Source organism: Sabethes cyaneus, chromosome 2 (assembly GCF_943734655.1).
Source record: "Sabethes cyaneus chromosome 2, idSabCyanKW18_F2, whole genome shotgun sequence".
In the NCBI taxonomy this organism is placed as follows: Eukaryota; Metazoa; Arthropoda; class Insecta; order Diptera; family Culicidae; genus Sabethes; species Sabethes cyaneus.
The window spans coordinates 219465535-219484168 of NC_071354.1; the positions used below are offsets into that span (position 1 = coordinate 219465535).

General features: G+C 41.5%; 1 protein-coding gene across 1 annotated transcript; it reads left to right on the top strand.

Annotated features, from left to right (window-relative positions):
- The first annotated feature begins 6615 nt into the window (after positions 1–6615).
- LOC128736668 (uncharacterized) lies at positions 6616–9642 on the top strand. The gene is made up of 4 exons (XM_053831157.1): positions 6616–6795; positions 6863–8176; positions 8266–8525; positions 8586–9642. Exons 1-4 carry the CDS (start codon positions 6616–6618, stop codon positions 9640–9642), a joined length of 2811 nt encoding a protein of 936 aa, XP_053687132.1.
- The last annotated feature ends 8992 nt before the right edge of the window (positions 9643–18634 follow it).

The following is an 18634-nucleotide window of genomic DNA, read 5'->3' on the forward strand; positions in this document are numbered from 1 at the left end:
ATAGGTAATCCTGGGTCTGACAATGGCCGAATAGATCCAATGGATCATCTTCGGTTTCAGTCCCTATTGCTTACCAAACGTTCTTTTACATATCCATAGAGCATTTGTTGCTTTGTTTACTGCTTGCTCTAGATGTGTGTTCCAATTGAGTTTTCTGTCAAGAAATACTCCAAGATATTTCACATGTGTGCCTCCAGTGAATCCTCTTTGATCTTCGTATTTCCCTATTATAGGCAGTGAGAGTTTGTTTATACTCCTCCCACTGTTGTGTTCTTTTTGCCCGGTTAAATAATTTCCGAGTTTTCTTTCTAAATTTCTCCAAAGTTTTGTTCCACCAAGGTACATCTCTATTTGTAGAGCGTTCCTTTGCAGGACAGCTTTCGTGATAAGCTTGTTGGATCAGGTTTGAAAGTTGTTTTGAGTTGTCCTCAAGTTCTTTACATGTCCTTGAGCAGCCTTTCAAGTTCTTGACTCCAACCTTCAGTTTCAAATTATACTGATCCCAGTTTGTTTTCCTGGGATCTCTTATAATTTCCTTAAGTTGCTGATTAGCTTCGTAATCAAACATGATTTGCTTGTGATCGGACAAAGATTCTTCATCCGATACGTGCCAATTTTTTATTTTATCAGTCATCGTTGGACTGCATAGTGTTAAGTCAAGTACTTCTTGCCTTATTGCGTTTACAAAAGTTGGCTCTTCCCCTTTATTGCATATATCTATATCATTTGATGATATATAGTCTAAAAGGAGTTCACCTCTGTTATTGGTATCTGTGCTGGCCCAAACAGTGTGATGGGCGTTTGCATCACATCCAATTACAAGTGCTTTGTTTTGTTTCTTGCAGTAAGAACCCAAATTTACCACTTCTGGTGGAGGTACTTCACCCAAATCTCCTGGAAAATATGCAGATGCTACGCAAATTTCAGTCGTGCCATGGGTCGTTGGAACCTCCATCATTATTGCTGTGAGATCTTTTGTAATCAATTCTGTAATTGGAAAACTTTTTATGCTTTCACTTACTAAAATGGCAGCTCTTGGCGTGAGCTCACCTTCGGCGTAAATCAATTTACACGACTTTGTAGGAATTCCTTGTATCCTACCTTTATAGGTCCAGGGCTCCTGGATCAGTGCTACATCCAGGTTGCTTTCTGTGAATCTTCTACAAAGTACAGCAGTTGCTCCCTTTGCATGGTGAAGATTCACCTGGACAAATTTAACATTTTTTCTTTGTAATTTTATATGATTTGTGGTACGACCGGGCTGTTTTGGGTTTAGTCCTGCACCGTTGACACAACTGGGTCCTGGGATTTGACTGATTATATAAGCATTGCCAGTTTCCTCTTGGGTCTTATCGATGTCAGGGTTCCTCCTGAGTGCTAATCCCATATTTGATTTGTTATTTATATTTTATATAAGTTTTATTAATTGTTTCCATCTCAATGGTCTTAATTTGCTGGGAGAAAGAATCAGCTGTCCGTTACCAGCTTAGAACAGAGGGAGCAAATTACTGCACGGGGTGCCCTGGTACCATGCAGGCTCCTTTCGACCTTGGGAGACTTAATTAGACCCCCCCAAGCATTCATCCTTAGGCACGGGTCGCGTTACACCGAGGATTGGGGTCCTCCTCCGCAATTTACTCAGAATGCAGCATGCTCCAATGTTGCTTGCTACATTGGGAGCAAACGTTTTTTTACAAGATTTGCCGCGGAAGAGACTCGGTGCAGATCTAGATGAATCCATCACGTGTTTGTCATGGAGCCATCCAGCGCTGCACACCGAAAGACAAATCTCAACACTCCTCCTTTATACTGGCTTGTGACAGACAGTTTGGGTCCCGATCCAATTTCCCCATCACTTGTTCACTCTTTTTATGGAGTCACACGTGCTAGTTTATCAGCGTGGCCCCTCACTGGCGGAGAAGGCACGATACAAGAAGCTTCTTTGAAACGATCAACGCAGGAAACCTGCTTACCGAAAGATCGGAGGTGGCAAAGCGATAAAAACAACATTTCGATGTATTGTTGAATAGTGAACAAGATGGAGCGGTTTACAGAAATAGGATAACGATTGAGGATGATGAACAAGCTGTGCATCCACTGACTTTGGACGAGGTTAGAAAAGCAGCGAGAGAGCTGAAAAACGGCAAAGCAGCTGGAAAGGACGGCATCCCCGTCGAATCTTTGAAAGTTTTGAAAGTCGGGAGCGAACGGCTGGATTGTGTAATCCATCAGTTTATACTAAAGGTATAGACTGAAAATACGCTAGCAAAGGCTCTACACTGGGTTATTTAGAGGATTTGGGAGGAGGAAAAGCTACCGGAGTAATGGATGGAAGGAGTGGTTTGTCCCATCTACAAAAAGGGTGATCGGCTAGACTGCTGCAACTATCGCGGTATTACGCTGGTAAACGACACCTACAAGGTACTCTCCCAGATCCTGTTACGCCGGTTGTCACCGATAGCACAAGGTTTCGTAAGGAATTATCAGGCAAGTTCATGGGGGCTCGCGTACGTGCAGAAATGTCGGGAGTACAACGTGCCCACGCATCACATCTTTGTTGATTTCAAAGCAGCATACGATACAGCCGATCGAGACAAGCTATGACAGATAATTCACGAACACGGTTTTCCGGACAAACTGACGCGACTGATCAGAGCTACATTGGATCGAGTGATGTGTTTCGTACGCATCTCTAGGACACTCTCGAGTCCCTTCGAGAGGCCGCGAGGGTTGAGACAAGGTGACGGTTTATCCTGCATGCTGTTTAATATCGCTCTTGAGGGGGTGATCCGACGAGCGGGCATCGACACGAGAGGCTCGATTTTTACCAAGGGTTGCCAGCTTCTAGACTTTGCAGATGACTTCGATATCATAGCCAAGAACTTTGCGACGGCGAAGGCAAACACATGAAAGGAAGAGGCTCAAAGGTAACAAACGTGCCTCTCCCATGGACGGTAACCGTTGACGGCAACGAACTAGAAGTGGTAGAGGAGTTCGTGTATTTGGGATCGCTGGTGACCGCGGACAACAACACTAGTAAGGAGATCCAGCGGCGCATCCAAGCGGGAAATCGGGCCTACTTTGCTCTTCGTAAAACGCTACGACCAGGCAGGATACGCCACCGCACGAAGTTAACAATGTACGAAACCCTTATTAGACCGGTAGTTCTTTAAGGACTTGAAGCCGCGACGCTGCTCACGGAGGACATACGCGCCCTTGCCGTGTTCGAGTGGAAAGTGCTACGGACGATATTTGGTGGAGTACAAACTGAAAGCGGAGAGTGGCGGAGGCGTATGAATCACGAGCTACAGGTACTGCTTGGGGAGACTCCCATCGTACATCTAGCGAAAGTTAGCAGGCTGCGGTGGGCCGGCCACGTCGTAAGGATGCCGGACGACAGTGAGATGAAAATAGTCCTCTTCAACAACCCCACCGGCACCAGGAACAGGGGGGCCCAACGTGCACGATGGCTCGACGAGATCGAAAGCGATTTGCGACTTCTGACACGACTAGGAAATTGGCGACGAGTGGCCCAAGAACGAGTTGAATGGAAACGAGTGCTTGAAACAGCACGAGTCACCCCGTCTCTATGCTGAAGAAGAAGAAGAATGGACTGAGGAGGAACTACCTGCGGACTGGTTGGAAGATCTCATATTGACTATTAACAAAAAGGGCCACCGACTCGAATACAGCAATTATCGAGGCATTACTCTCCTCAATTCTGCATACAAAATTCTCTTCCACATCCTGTTTCATAGACTGTGGCCGAAGCAGGACACCTTTGTTGGCGAATAAATACCAGTGGGGTTTTTGAGAGGGACGCTTCACGATGGACCAAACAACAAATCCTTGATAAATTCCAAGAATTCAACTTACAGACTCACCATTTGTTTATAGACTTCAAGACGGCGTACGATTCTGTTAAACAAAATGTGCAGTGACGAAGGGCAGGCGTGCAGAGCAGTAGTACCATCATCATAAAACCTCGCATGCTCCTAGAGTTCGCGTATAACATCGATATCATCAGTATTAACCGTGGAGCTATAAAAGAGGCATACAAGTGATACTTTTGAAGTGATCGACGAATTTGTTTACCTGGGTACGTTAGTGACATATGAAACCGATGTGAGTTGTGAAGTAAACAGGCGGATACTGACTGCGGATCTACAAATTATGTAGCCACTTGAGGTCCAGTAGCCTGCAATTCCAGACGGAAACTCGCGCTTTGTAAGATGCTAATCCTTCGAAGCGTGGACGTTGAAGGAGGGCTACCGACAAGCTCTAGGTGTTTTTGAACGTAAGATTTTACGATCAATTCTTGGTGACAGATTAGAAGAAGGAGTGTTGCGTAGGCACATGAACCACGAAGGCGGCTGGCCACGTGGCAAGGATGCCGGACGAGAGACCAGCGAAAACAATATTCGACAGAGAATCCAACAGAGGCCGCCGACTTCGAGGCAGACCCCGTTCCCGTTGGATGAGCGCTATTGACGAAGATGCTAGAACAGCGGGGATCAGGGGTAATTGGAGAGTGGCAGCATAAGACCAACAAGCGTAGAGAAGACTGATGAATTCGACCCGGATTCGAAAAACGAATTGTAGGCGACATAGTAAAAGTAAAGTATGTGGAATTTCGTATTGATTTTTACGTCTAATTTTGCATAAAGCGATGGTATTCTTTCCTCGTATGGTTGGAAGTTTTTACAAACAAATCAACTATTATTAAACGTTTTACATTCATGCTTATAACTGAATGCATATTGAATATTGAATATTGAAGTTCAACACTTTTTTATTCAAATGCACTTCTAATGAAAATGCATAGCAAAGTTAACCATCTTACTACAAACTGAAACAAAAACACAAACAGTAGCGCTAGTAAGTTCTTCTGCTAACTTATCTATTTGAGCCATCGAGGCGTGCGCTGATGCGGGGACATTCTACCAGAAACTACTCGAGTAGTCCCCGGCAGTAGACCTGCGGAGAATTCCTTAGCAGTTTCCCACACCGATTCGCGAGCGATTGTGCCTTTTGGCATCTCTTCGGCAGCCATTAAACTCCTATTTTCCCTGCGGTCAAATCAAGCAGTCCCCGGCGGCGGATCTGCTCCACACCGACGGAGAGTTCCTCGGCGATAGATCATACCCTAAGACCGAGTGCTCACAACTCCTTTCACGGCACGGTCCTCATGACATTTTCGTTGCAACGCCAACAAAATTTGCGTTGCATATTATGGACCATATTTTCGGGGCTGGTATCTGCTCCGCTGATGGCAAACATTGCGCGCTGAATTGAGCCGAATCGTGGACAGACAGGAATTGTGTCCGATGGTTAGTTAAGTTCTCCCTTCTTCCTGTTCGTCCACGTGGATACATTCGGGTACAGCCTCTAGCTGTGTCCCTTTCCGAACTCCACAGGTGCCTCTGCCTCTGTAGTACTTATACTACTTCTTGGACATACTTCCGAGTGCTTTGAGAAACTCAACGGCCACATCAACCAGCCTACTTTAATTCTTCAGTCTACAGTCTTCAATGCCTTGTTGGCTGCTTCAGTAAGAAGTTTAATTGCGGCCATTTTTGCTCCAAAAGGTCCCTTTCTCGTGCGGATGGTCATCTAGGCTTCCTCCAACATATTTTGATTTCTTTCTCCAAAGTAACCTTATCCAGATCACTGCACTGGAGAGTCGCTTCCGGGCGCAGGGCTGTGCTAGTGCCCGACGTGTCCTTGGATTACTTGGGCCCCGTGGTCTTGCAAGGTTGTGGGCTCTTCAGCGTGAGGCGAGACACGGATTCTCCCTCTGGGGGATTTCCTTTCACCGTCTTGACTTTCCCCACCGATAAACTGGGTGTACCGGTGCCATTTTCAACATTGCCTTCAGGGTCATCTTGGTTGACGACAATTCCTTCTCAGTTGTTTCAGCAGATCCGAGAACTCCTTGAATTTGAACAACAAGCAACTTAATGGTTTTGAGCACGTTACGTCTTTAGTCAACGTAATCGTGCCGCTCCTCGACCAGCTTCTTCGCTACCTTCACCTTCGGTAGATTTAGTGCCAACCAACGGCCACATGCTCTGCTGTTGCCTGTAGCACTTGTTGGACCGATGACACTGGCGGTCTCTCTAACTTTCTGCTTCTTGTAAATATACTTGCCGCTCCAGTTTCGCAGTCAAACATGCAACTATCGTCGTTCGTATTATTTAATACGTAAATTTACAGGATTTTTTTTGATGTGTTCACCATCAGTTGGTGATGCGTTTTAAACGTACCCAAAGGCCTACCAGGGTTTGAGCGCTAGTAGCTTCTATGAAAACGGAGTAATTTATCACATAGCAAAGCAAATAACGAATGGTAATTTCGCTGCTAAAGAATGCACCTAATCACCTATCATAGATGGTTTAGGGTCTATTTTTTGTATTAATCTCTAAGCACATCGACAGCCCAACCGCAGATACAATGAAAACGATGTCTATCGTACCAAACAAATGCTGCCTTTTCATGCACAATCTTCAGTATGACTAATTTACAGATTCATAATAACACTCTTATCATCCTACCAGCTGCTTGATGCTTGCGATATCTCAGTGTTGTATAGCAATAAACTCTTTTCAGCGCACGATGGAAACCCAATCAGCCGCTGTTGCAGTCATTCTGCTAATGTTTGCATCGCTAGCAGCCAGCTTTCGGACCGAAGAGTACTGCCCTGAAGAATGCCACTGTGGTTTCGAGGGTGTGGATTTCTTCGTAGACTGTTCCGGACTTGGACTAACGGAACTACCGCAATTTCCGGAACTAGACGTAGGCATTGCAACCTCCTCTGATTGTTGTTCGAATTGACTAATCGAGTCTATCCTCTTTGTTTCAGGTCCAAATACTCGACCTGTCGGAAAATTTCTTCACCAGTGTGCCGACTGAGTTGTCGCAGTTTACGAAGCTTCGTTATCTGGACCTCTCGTCAAATCTTATAGTGGATCTTCCACCCCACGCACTGGATGGACTCGACTCGCTAAAACAGCTTAATTTAGCACAGAACAACATATCGAATTGGGCCAGTATTTTTCCGAATGAACTATTACAGAAAACCCTATATTTGGAAGAGCTCAGTCTAGCCGAGAATCAGTTTACAAGTTTCTCCAGCAATGATGCCTCGCTGGTCCTGATCAGCGCTTCATTGCGCTATCTTGATTTGAGCAACTGTAAAATCACCAAAGTCTCCGGCAGGGAAGTGATTCAAGGCATGCCAGCATTAGAGCACCTGAAGCTAAGCGGCAATCCAATTCACGGGATTTCCGATATGTCTTCCACCAGTTTGAAGACACTGGATATGAGCAACTGCAAACTTAGCACGCTGCAGCCAACCGCTCTGAACGGGTTGGAATCTTTAGTCTATTTAAATCTGGCCAAAAACTATCGGCTGTCACTGTCTTTCCATGGAAATGTGACGTCGCAGAGTTTGAAGCGAATTAACCTCTCCAACTGTAATATGGATTCGATTGATTTGGCAGGCTTTCCTAATTTGATGACAGCGATTTTGAGAGGAAACATGATCCGGCAGTTGACGAGGGATAGTTTTGCTCCGAACTTGCTGCTGGAGAACATTGACTTGTCGTCTAATGCAATTAATTTCGTTCAGAATGACGCCTTTCGGAGGTTGATACACTTGAAAAACTTAGATCTGTCCTTCAACATGATCAAACAGATCGACGGTAAAATGTTTAAGGACAATGAACTGCTAACGAATATCAATCTTAGTCGTAATTATTTCTGGCGATTGCAAAGGATTACGGCAACTTCGTTGGCTCATCTGAACATGAGTTGGAGTGAAATTCTCGCCATCGATGCCGACGCTCTCGGTGCGATGCCTTCGCTGGTTGATCTTGATTTATCTGGAAATTTGCTGTTCGAAATACCGGACAGTATCGCGTCGGATTCGCTGCAAACGTTGGACCTGAGCATGTGTCGAATAACGACGTTCCGGAATACGACCCTGTCCGGTTTACCGGCGCTGTTGAGAATCAATCTCTCCGGTAATCGGTTCACCACTCCGTTTCGGGTCGATTTTTTCGACCATAATCCTTATCTTAGTGACGTTTGGCTGGGTGACAATCCGTGGCGCTGCGATTGTCGTGATGCTGAATTTTTTCACTTTTTTCTTTTCTTGACGGAACCCCCCAGAAGGGTAAGCTTAGGGAAAGTTTGGACAGAAATAGTTTTAGGTTATTTAAGTTTCAGGAAATAAAAACTTTCTAATAAAATTCATATTTTCAGGTAAACGATAGGAAACAGTTGCGTTGCACCAGTCCGGAAGACTTCTACGGGGCCACTTGGGAAGGAGCTTGTCGATCGGTTTGGTATCCTCCGGACGTCATGGGTACCACCGAACGTATATGGACCTTCTTTATGTTGGCTATTTTGGCGTTTTTCGGATTCTTCTGCATGTACTCGATAATTCGAAAATGTATCGACTCTCGGCGAAAGCTAGCTGCTGAACGTGAACGTCAGGAAAATATTCAAGAAATGCGAGAAATGTATGAAATTCACCTTCATTAAAAGATACATTCCAAACTTTAAACAAATTTGCTTTCCAGAGCTCGCGATAATCAACTCCGTATGCGTCAAGAGGCTCAACTGAATGCCCCGGATATTCGTGAGTCGCGTCCTCCGGCCTACGAAGATGCCATTCTGCTTCCAAAATTGGACGCAGCTTCGTTTGCGTCACTCGATGAGTTGTTGTTAAGAGGGAAACGTAAGAAAAAACGCAGACAACGTCAATCCAACGAAGCCGTGAACACCACCTCCAACGAGGAAGACGAACCGGTAGATCTAAACCCTAGCAATCGATCACGAAGCGAAAATGTTCTTTCCATCAGAGGGACAATCTACCAGGATCCCAGGGATGCCCTGAACAGAGAAACCAACTCCCCCATCTATCAAAGACCAACGTCGAATCGAACCGTAACTTCAACCATAATCGCTAACGTCCACGCTTCCCCATCTTTCGTTTCCCGAAATTCCCAACCGGTTCAGGAGCCAGCTGCAATCGAAGAAGAGCTTCACTATCATTCAACCGACATTCTAGATGGCCTAAATCAATTCAACACTTCTACGGTCAGTTCAACCGAATCACGTCGGGTCACAAATGCGATCCAACAAAGCAGCAGCTCAGCAGCAGGAGCGGCCCAATCGAATATCGAACCAATCCAAAACTTCAACGAACGAAGCTATGAAAACAGTCCGTACGCACGACGCAAGATCAAACCCCTGCAGCATTTAGACCCGAACGGTAGCATCGAAGAAATAACCGATTTCGAAGAGGTGGAATCCAGCCCGTATGCCCAGCGTCGGATAAAGCACATGGCCAGCTTCAAGGGGGAACGCTCCGATAGGCCACCTTTACCGACCAGTTTGCCACCGACAACGCTGACGGCCAGCAGGAGCGATGAGCTGGAGATACTGGTAGTGGAAGACTACTTCGCCACGGAGCAGCCCGTAAGGAGTGATCTGGACGAATATGCGCTACTCACCGACGAGGAAAGCCGCAAACCGCTGACCGGGGCTGGAAGCAGTAAACAATCCGGTGGTGGCGGAACGGAATCCAGCGATAGCAGCAGTATTGAAGTTATTCCCAATCGTTCCGACAAGTGATACCTACCCCGTATTTTATGTGACAGTATGATGTAGATTGTTAGAATATTATAGTGTATTATTGTTATTAGAATATTAGAGGATATTTTGCAAGAGCAATCACCTTTCTGAACTTCTTCGAAAATACCAAAGATCTTGTTGTAAGATTAGCGATGATTGAGATTCTCCATTTTAGACGTATTGATCTTCAACACAATATTCTTTGCTTCGCGGTTTCTTTGCTTCGGTTCTAGTGTACTGATCTCCAGTATCTCAACTGTTTTGCTGACAGCATCCACATCTGACTGGATTCTACGGATTTGTCTATCGCCGCTCGTCTAATAATAACCTTCAAGCGCAATGTTGAATTGCAAGCAGGAAAGATCAACTCTTTGTCGAAATCCCCTGAGAGATTCAAATGGTCCGACAGTTCACATGAAATTTTCTCACAGTACTGGATCCCATTCATTGTAGCCATGATAAATCTAGTTAGCCTCCTCTGAAAGCTATTTTCGTTCACATTTTTGCAGAGCTATTGCGGGTTTACATTATCATATGCGGCTTTGCAATCAATGAGCAGTTGATGCGTGGGGACTCGAAATTTACGGCATTTCTGGAGGATCTGCAACACGGTGAATATTTGATCCGTTATAGACCGACCCTCCATGAAGTTGGCCTGATAACGTCTTACGAATCTATTGAATATTGGTGACAGCCATTGGAAGATGACTTGGAAGAGCACTTTGTAGGCAGCATTCAGGATAGTGATCGCTCGGTAAAGTTTCACTCCAATGCCATGCTTTCCAACTACATAAAAATTCTTCAGCTACTGGATGACCTCTTTAATTTCGTTTATCGATGGGGATAGCACGACTCCGTTGTTTGCTGCACCAACGAAGTCACTCCCTTCACTTTCACTGTCTTTCGCCGACACACCATTTAGGTGCTCATCCCCCTTGCTGCTTCCAGCTTTCGATCACCGCACGGTCGTCTGTCAAAATACCTACATCTTTATTTCTGCACATTTCGGTCCGCGGCTCGAGAAACCCTTGCGAGATTCATTGAGTTTTGGATAGAAGTTCCGTGTATCGCAAAACCGGTATATTTTCTCCAGTTCCTCGCACTATTCCTCGTGTAAAAGTATTCGTTACACAAGATTCGATAAAAAGCCTGAAACGTGTAGGGAAAACGAAGGAACACGAGGCAAAAAACGAGTAGACTGAACCGACAAAGATGAAGAACGGATGAGAAAAAAGGCAAACGAGAGAAAAGAAAACAGAATTATAAAAACGAAGAAGACGAGAAATCATCGTGAGTTTAATGCATCGACAACGAGAACTGTCCCAGAAAGAGAAAGAATTCGAAGGTCGCCCGCCCGGAACAACACGACATCTCTCATAGAACTAGGGCTGTCGGTATTGGGCACTTTTGGTGAAAACCGGTATTTCGGTATTAGTGTAGAAAATACCGGTAGTACCGGTAAAATACCGGTATTGGCAGATTATTCGCAATCAACAGAAATGTTGATGTTTTTCAGTAAATATGTTTGTTTTTAAACTATTACTTTAGTATTTTTGGTTTGCAAAGTAGTATTAAGGCAGAAATAATACGCTTAGCAATTTATTTCCTTTGGTAGAACGAATTTTGTTGCCAACGCTTCTAACAATTGAAGAAACTTCCGCTTTCATCGAAGTCTGACGAACGGCTTTAAGCGCATCAAGAATTTTCCTATCATTTCTTCAAATTTATAGTAGGAAAACCCTTTTAACTATTTTCAAAAATCTCCGCATTTCAGCTTCCAGCATAATGAATGCACTGGTCTCTTACAGTCTCTTCACGAATTTTTCCTCTATCTCTAAACCGGAGCCCTTGCATCCTCGTGCACAGATACCTTCTCCTGCTTTTAATCCCACTCTTCGTAGATAGTGGCTTGGAGATTTCATCTACTTGTTCAATCAATATATCACATGAAAGACTTGAAAAATATTCCAAATTCGTTCCTGGTAGATCCTGATCTTGTTTCCTAAGTTCGTTAAGTGAGAGCTTCGAATAGTTTGGTGGCTTGTACATATGTATCAAGTCAAGTTATTCGAAAATAAATTGAAACGTAACGTCTGGTTTATACAATGAAACTTACAGCAAAGATGTCGTACTGTGCCTTAAACGGGTTCAAGAGCTATAATTATTTGACCCACAGTTTCACCCTATTCATTGCTAGTAGTCGAAGAATCTCGTCAGCATTAACACGAAGTTGGTTTTCTATGAGTTTTACAATCTTTTATCAAACTTAGTTCTTCTGTGAATAAGGAAACTAAAAAAAACTAGGATATTAGAAAATACCGGAAATACCGGCTTTTTGCCTTTCCAAAACCGGTATTTCGGTATCCAAAAATTGGCCGGTATTACCGGTTTCGGTACTACCGGTACTACCGGTTAGACAGCCCTACATAGAACCGAATGCATGTTGACAAAAGCAGAAACTATCCATGCAAATACCACGAACTATTTCAACGCACTCTAACAGAAAAATTAAATACTTATCTCAGGCTCCTAGTAGATCCAAATACTAGTATCAGGTCAGTAGGTATTTCGCGAAATTATTTTTTTCCTGTGAAACAGCGTTTCAAGCGACTGCGCTTACAGACAACTCATTTTTCTTGGTAAGCTGTACTGTATTGTTCAACCTAAAACACTAGAATCCAGCACCATTTGCGTCGGAAAGCACGATATTTGGCCATTAATAGACTTTGAAGACTTTGTAACCGCAGGAATACCTGATTACATCCGTATCTCCACAGCACTGCACTCTTGTTCACCTACAAAGAGACATTAACTAAACTAATTTTACTTTTATTTTAGTAATAAGAATCTTATTAGGGGGCATTCATAAAGTACGTCACGCTTATAGGGAGGAGGGGGGGTTGACCTAATCGTGACGATCTGTGACGTAGGGGGGAGGGGGTGTATGAAGTTATGTGACGTCACATGAAAAAAAAATCAAATGGAAAATTTATTCGGGAAATTATAATTTAGCCTTCATATGAAGATACAACTATTGAAGGCTTCTATAAAATTAACGTACTGATAGATTTTAAAACAAATAGTTAAATTTTTTGAATGAACACTTTTTTGAACATATATGTGTGAACAGGACTCATTTATTCTATGTAGTATGAACTTTCCAATAAGGCTTTACAGAATATGCAGAGCACCGCTGAAGAGCTGCTTGAGTACCGTCCTGCCTAAAAGATTTTTGCAACCGCAAATAGCAGTCGCACAAACTCCTGAAGGGTTACGGGATGCTACCAGAGACCCACGGCAATGTTTTCCCTTGATATTCGTGCTGAACTCAATCGATGAACAAAAACTCATACCGAAGTTTCACGGCTGCTTTTAAGGTTATTCGGTATAATTTATACTGCCCCTCACTCAAAAGCTCTCTGAAGGATAGAGTTTAAGCCACTTGCGGAATAAATTTCGCATCTAAGGTAGTGTTGAATGATTACACGATTGAAGAAATACACAAAATGACAAAGTCCCTCAGAAAAGTTCTTCCAAGGCGTGTTGCTGCAAGACGTCAGCTGGAAGTCCTGATTCTTTCAACTAGATCAGACGAATTTGAGTGGATGAATGTAAAGGGCGTAGATATGCGCTAAACATTAATCGACGGCACATCAGCGACTTCTGAAGCATATCCGATTGCAGCAATTGAAGATCATCTTCAAAATCCGTGAATCGATGACTTATAAGCTCGAAAATTTTCCTTTTTTTTATTTGCTGAAATTCATTTGATAGCTTTAAATAAAAAGGTTGGAATGAATATTTAATTTTTTTGTTGTGAAGGGGAGGGGGGATTGCCGTGATGTGACGTACTTTCTCAGGGGGGGTCACGAATGTGTGACGAATTGTGACAAGGGGGGGAGGGGGGGTTGATTTTGGTCAAAATTTGCGTGACGTACTAAATGGATGTCGCCTTACCCTTCTGATGAGGAGCAATTCCACCCAAAATCTGAAATGAACCCCTCTGATTTGGACGAAACTCCAAAACACCAACACACCAGACATAACGCACCTTCCACAGATCCCGGCATCATTCCGATTCCAATATCACATAAGAAGAAGATAAACAAAGAAAACGAGAAACAAAATGAGGATAAACTGGACAGAAAGAAGGAAAAACGGGATAGAAAAGTAAGGAAAATGGGAACATACGACAATAAGAAAATGGAGAAACAAGAACAGAAAAAGGGGAAAAATGAGGCAGAAAGAAAACGGAAAGAAAGACAAAAGAGATAGGAAAAAAGAATCAGATCGCGACTGCAAAGAAGGAAAAGCATGACATAATCATTGGAATATGGAACAGACCAAAACGAAAAGTAGGATAGAAAAGCGAAAATAGGCTACCGATAAGGAGGTTGAAACGGTCCAGAAAATGACGAAAAACGAGACCAGGAAAAGAGAAAAAACAGGCCTAGAACGAGAAAAAACGGAAGAGAAAAAGCAAAAACGGAAAAGAACAATCAGGACTCAGGAAAAGGGTGAAAACCGGGACAGGACAAGTTGAAAAAAAGAACGTAGGAAGAGGATACAATGGATATAAAAAAGGAAAAACGAGAGAAAAAGAAGGAAAACGTGACAAGAAAGGCAATACGGAACAGAAAAAAGTGAAAGTAAAAGGAAAGAGAAGAATATCAGGAGAGGAAACAAACAATTGATAAAGGAAACGGGGAAAAAGGGAAAAAGAGGTCAAACGGAAAAAAGAAGTCAAACGGGAAAAAGGAGAAAGATAGGACCAAACCGGGAAAACGGGACAAAAAAAAAACAAAAAAAAAACAGAAAAACGGATTAAAGAAAAATGTTAAGCGAAAGAGAAAAACGTAAAACGAGAGAGAACGGAACCCAGAGAGGAAAGGGCACAAAAGGAGCAAAACCAGAATAAACGCTTTTCTATCGCGATGAAAAACGGGACATGTAAAAGAGGAACAATGGAACAAGAAAGAAAGAAAATAAAAAGAGTTAGAAAAAAACAAAAAATTGAACAAAGGAAAAGAGGACAGAAATGACAAAAACGGGAAAGAAAATAACAAGAAACGGGTTTGAAACATAAGAATAAAAATCACTGAAAATAAGGAAAAAAATAGAAGCGATGAAAAATGGAGCAATAAAACAGAAAACATTGGACAGAAAAATGGAAAACGAAAGAAAAGAGAAAAAACGGACGAAAAGTGATAGCGAAAGCCTAGAAAACGGTACAGAAAAGGAGCAAAAACGGAACAGAAAAGAGGTAAAACGTTTAAGAGAAAAAGACGAAAGAATAGAATAAGGTCAATTTCCACTTCCATATGAAGTAATACTTCAATCGCAAATTAGTGCAGGTCTTATTTAATGTCCTATGTCAAATCCTATTCCAAGTCCAAAGTCAATTCAAATTTCTAATCCAGTTTTATGTCTAATTTCTAGTCCAATTTCAACTTTGATTTTAACCCTCTGGTGTTCAAGTTTTTTCTCAATTTCCCTTATTATTTCAACTTTCGCATGAAATAAATGTCTCAAACCAAACTTCTACGAAAACTAGAACTCGATTTCTACTCGAAACAAAGTAACAAAGTTCGTGTCGACTTTTAACCGGACCGGACCGGAACCCGGATTTCAATTTTCGTTCCGATGTCGAACACTAGTCCTGCGGCCGCGGGTTCTCGAACGAAGTAATGGTTACGTTTGTTAAATGATCAAATAGATATGCCCGCTTAGGATACCCTATGTCTCCCCTTTGTTAACCCTAGAAGCGGTACTGGCTATATAAAGGCATTCCATTGACTACGAACTCATTTTTGGTTATTTCAGACCTCTCCGGGTTATTTTCGTTCGTACTTTTTGTATGATGCGTTATTTTGGGCCGGCCCCCTGCCCCTAATAGTCCACTTAGTTCATGGACGGCCCCATATGAACTACTTTATACTGATATTTATGTGTATTGTTTATAAACATGCTAATGTTCACTGTTTAACTTTATGTTTTTGGCACAATGTCACCCCCTAGAAGGGGTGAGATTGTGCCAAAGTTCATGCACTTCCAGTGAATTAATTTTCATTGTAACTAAACCATCTTTACGGTAGTTGTTAATTGAACAATTTAGTATTCATTGACAAGTTTTAAATCAACTTAGTTCCTAAATTGTGTGGATACTGAGCTAAACAACAAAAACATATGCTTTTTTGGCACAATCTCGCCCCGGATGACGGTACTGTTTAATGTATTTTGATTCAAATTTTCAAAGTTTTTTTCAGGAAAATGTATGGGATGTCATGTCGGTTCGGCGGTGCTTTGACGATATGTTTCATTAGTCAGTTGAAGCGATTGGTTGATATCAATATTTTTGAGTTCAACTCTGCCGATGGCGATGCGACTTGTATGCTGGTTTTCAAATGGTTTCATTGAAGCATTCTTCTCAACATTGCTTTCAATGTATTACCCCATCTTGCTTGCAAGTTCACTTTAAGTGAATATAAATTGCCATCTGGTGATGAGTGGAAAAAGCTAATTACACACTAAATACCTTATGCAAAGAATGTTTAATAAAGGTAAATTTTCTTATTCTTATATATGTAAGGAACATCTGCAAATGGCCTAGAACATCTGTTAACGTAGGAATACTCTGACATTACAAATATTTTATCAAGTTTTTGTCCTTCTGGTGATGGGCAACTGAAGAGGGAGGGGCGAAAAAGCAAAGATTTTTTTAATCGAGCAAAAACAATTGCGTTTTAAACATTTTTACTCAAAGTTTTAACGTGGAAACTAAATCTATTCTTGCTTTTTATATAAACGTTATTATTTTCCATGCAAAAACCTACGAATAGAAAATCGAAATCGAAATAATTTTTTTTTGCCGAATTTTGGAAATTCCAGCGTTCGAATTTTCATTTCTGTTACGTGCTTCAAGCGTTCATTTTTCGTGTTCTTCAGGCTGTATAGTCCACAGGCAATTGATTTAAAAAAAAACCTACAAGGTATAAAGCCCTAAGGGTTGTACGAAAGAGTGACGTAGGACTATATTAGACATGTAAATTGCATTTCTGGCATATGTATGTTTTTTAGAATCCGTGAGTGCCATTGTTTAAGTGAATGTTTAAAAGAAAAGAGCGAAATATTCAGATTCAATTCTTCATTGAATGCAATGGTGGCTTTGAAAAAACGTGCACCGGGTTTTATAGGTACAACGCCTGCAGCCTTTGAGACATAGAACTTTCTTTTAAAAATAACTTGTGTGCGTCATAAAGTTTGAAACGGTAATGAATGACCAGACCACAGATTATTCTATTGAATATGATTATGCGTAGCTTGACATGTTTCAATAAAATCTTACTTTAACTCGCTTGTGGCCTTTAAAAGAGCCATTGGTTACAAATAACATTAAAGCCAAAGCACGTTCATCGCAAATATGACATGCCATTCGAATGTGCTTTTCTTTTCGATTCACTGTCTTTTGCTCCGAGAAGGTTTCACTAGTTTACTTTCACAGCTTATCGCTTGTAACATAGCAGAAAATATGGCACATACGCAAAAATTTCTGTTTTATTTGTATGAGAGCCCTTATCCTCCTACCACAGGGGTGAGGGATCTCAAACCATCATGAAATAAATAAATTCAAAATAAATTCATGCTTCCAAAAACGCCCACATGCCAATTTTGGTTCCGTTTGCTTGATTAGTTCTCGAGTTTTGAGGAAATTTGTGTTTCATTTTTATAGGAGCCTCCCTCTTACGTCCTCCTTAAAATTGCTCTATCGCCTCTCCAGAAAATTGTTGGTCATTTTATCTATCCAACGACATATAAATTGTTCAGTTTCGTTCGGTAGTTTAGTAGTTATGAGCTTTTGAAATCGTTCATTTAAACGTTACACTTCTATTTTCGTTTTCACAAAGTGCTTCCCAGTCCCAGTATAGTAAACAAAGACGTAGTCTTTGAATTCGTATGAATTCGTGCAGTTTTCAGATTATACTAATTCAACACCTTAGGTATATGTTTAAAATGGAATTGCCACGAATTGTAGAACGGTATCAGTGCCTTATATTAGTAAAAACTGTCTTCACTTCATACTTTGCATCTGTCTGAACAGAATGATGAATTTTCGTGAGCATATCTTTTGTTTTAAGCATAAAACCTGGTTTTGAAGTCCCAGAACTCAATGACGCGCGTTCAAACTTTAAGCAAACAACAATTTAACATTTAAAATTTAACAATTTGAGCAAACAATACAACAACAGAATAACACAATCTCGACACAAGAACTCATCATTAACATGATGAAAAATGATAAATAAGAGAAAAGGAAACCAGAAAAAACTACCAATACAAAAAAACTATGCGGTGGTGAAATCTTGTATTTATATTATTTTACATAACAATTCAATAAATATTATAAATTCATTAGGAAAGGAACATCATCAACCTGAGAAAACTGGCGAATAGGATGATCGCGTTAGCTAGAAAAACATTAAATACTATCAATTCTTCAGAAGGCTCAGGCTACGGTAAGTTATAACAATCGCGGCAATCTATTAAAAAATAATATTTATTTTCATTACAGATATCATGAAACAACGCAAAAGAGTATTCCGTAAAGATACGTCAAGGAACTTGAAGCAAAATTATATTCCGTACTGAATTATATCACGTATCAAGATGCTTGAGGCAATAAAAATATTCCGTAGTGATAATATCACGTGTCAAAGAATACTTGATGTAAGAACTAATTCTAATTTTTAGTTACATGGTTAGTCAAAACGTTACGTTTACTAACAATAGTCTAAATGAAAATCAACAAAAATACCTCTTAAACCGATCTATGGACATTTGACATTAGAGCAAATAATTAACAAACAAAAAGTTTGACGGACAATGTTATGCATGGTGAGGTCCCGGTTAGAAAAATTACCTAAAATGGTCAGCGTAATATATAATCTGTTAAAATGGTCTTGCAAAGCAGAATAATATTATACAATATAATTGA

Bases quoted from the DNA above. Each gene is read 5' to 3' on its own strand.
- LOC128736668 (XM_053831157.1), top strand. From the start codon at position 6,616: ATGGAAACCCAATCAGCCGCTGTTGCAGTCATTCTGCTAATGTTTGCA. The intron at 6,796-6,862 runs GTAGGCATTGCA...TCTTTGTTTCAG, and splicing joins CGCAATTTCCGGAACTAGAC to GTCCAAATACTCGACCTGTC. The intron at 8,177-8,265 runs GTAAGCTTAGGG...TCATATTTTCAG, and splicing joins TGACGGAACCCCCCAGAAGG to GTAAACGATAGGAAACAGTT.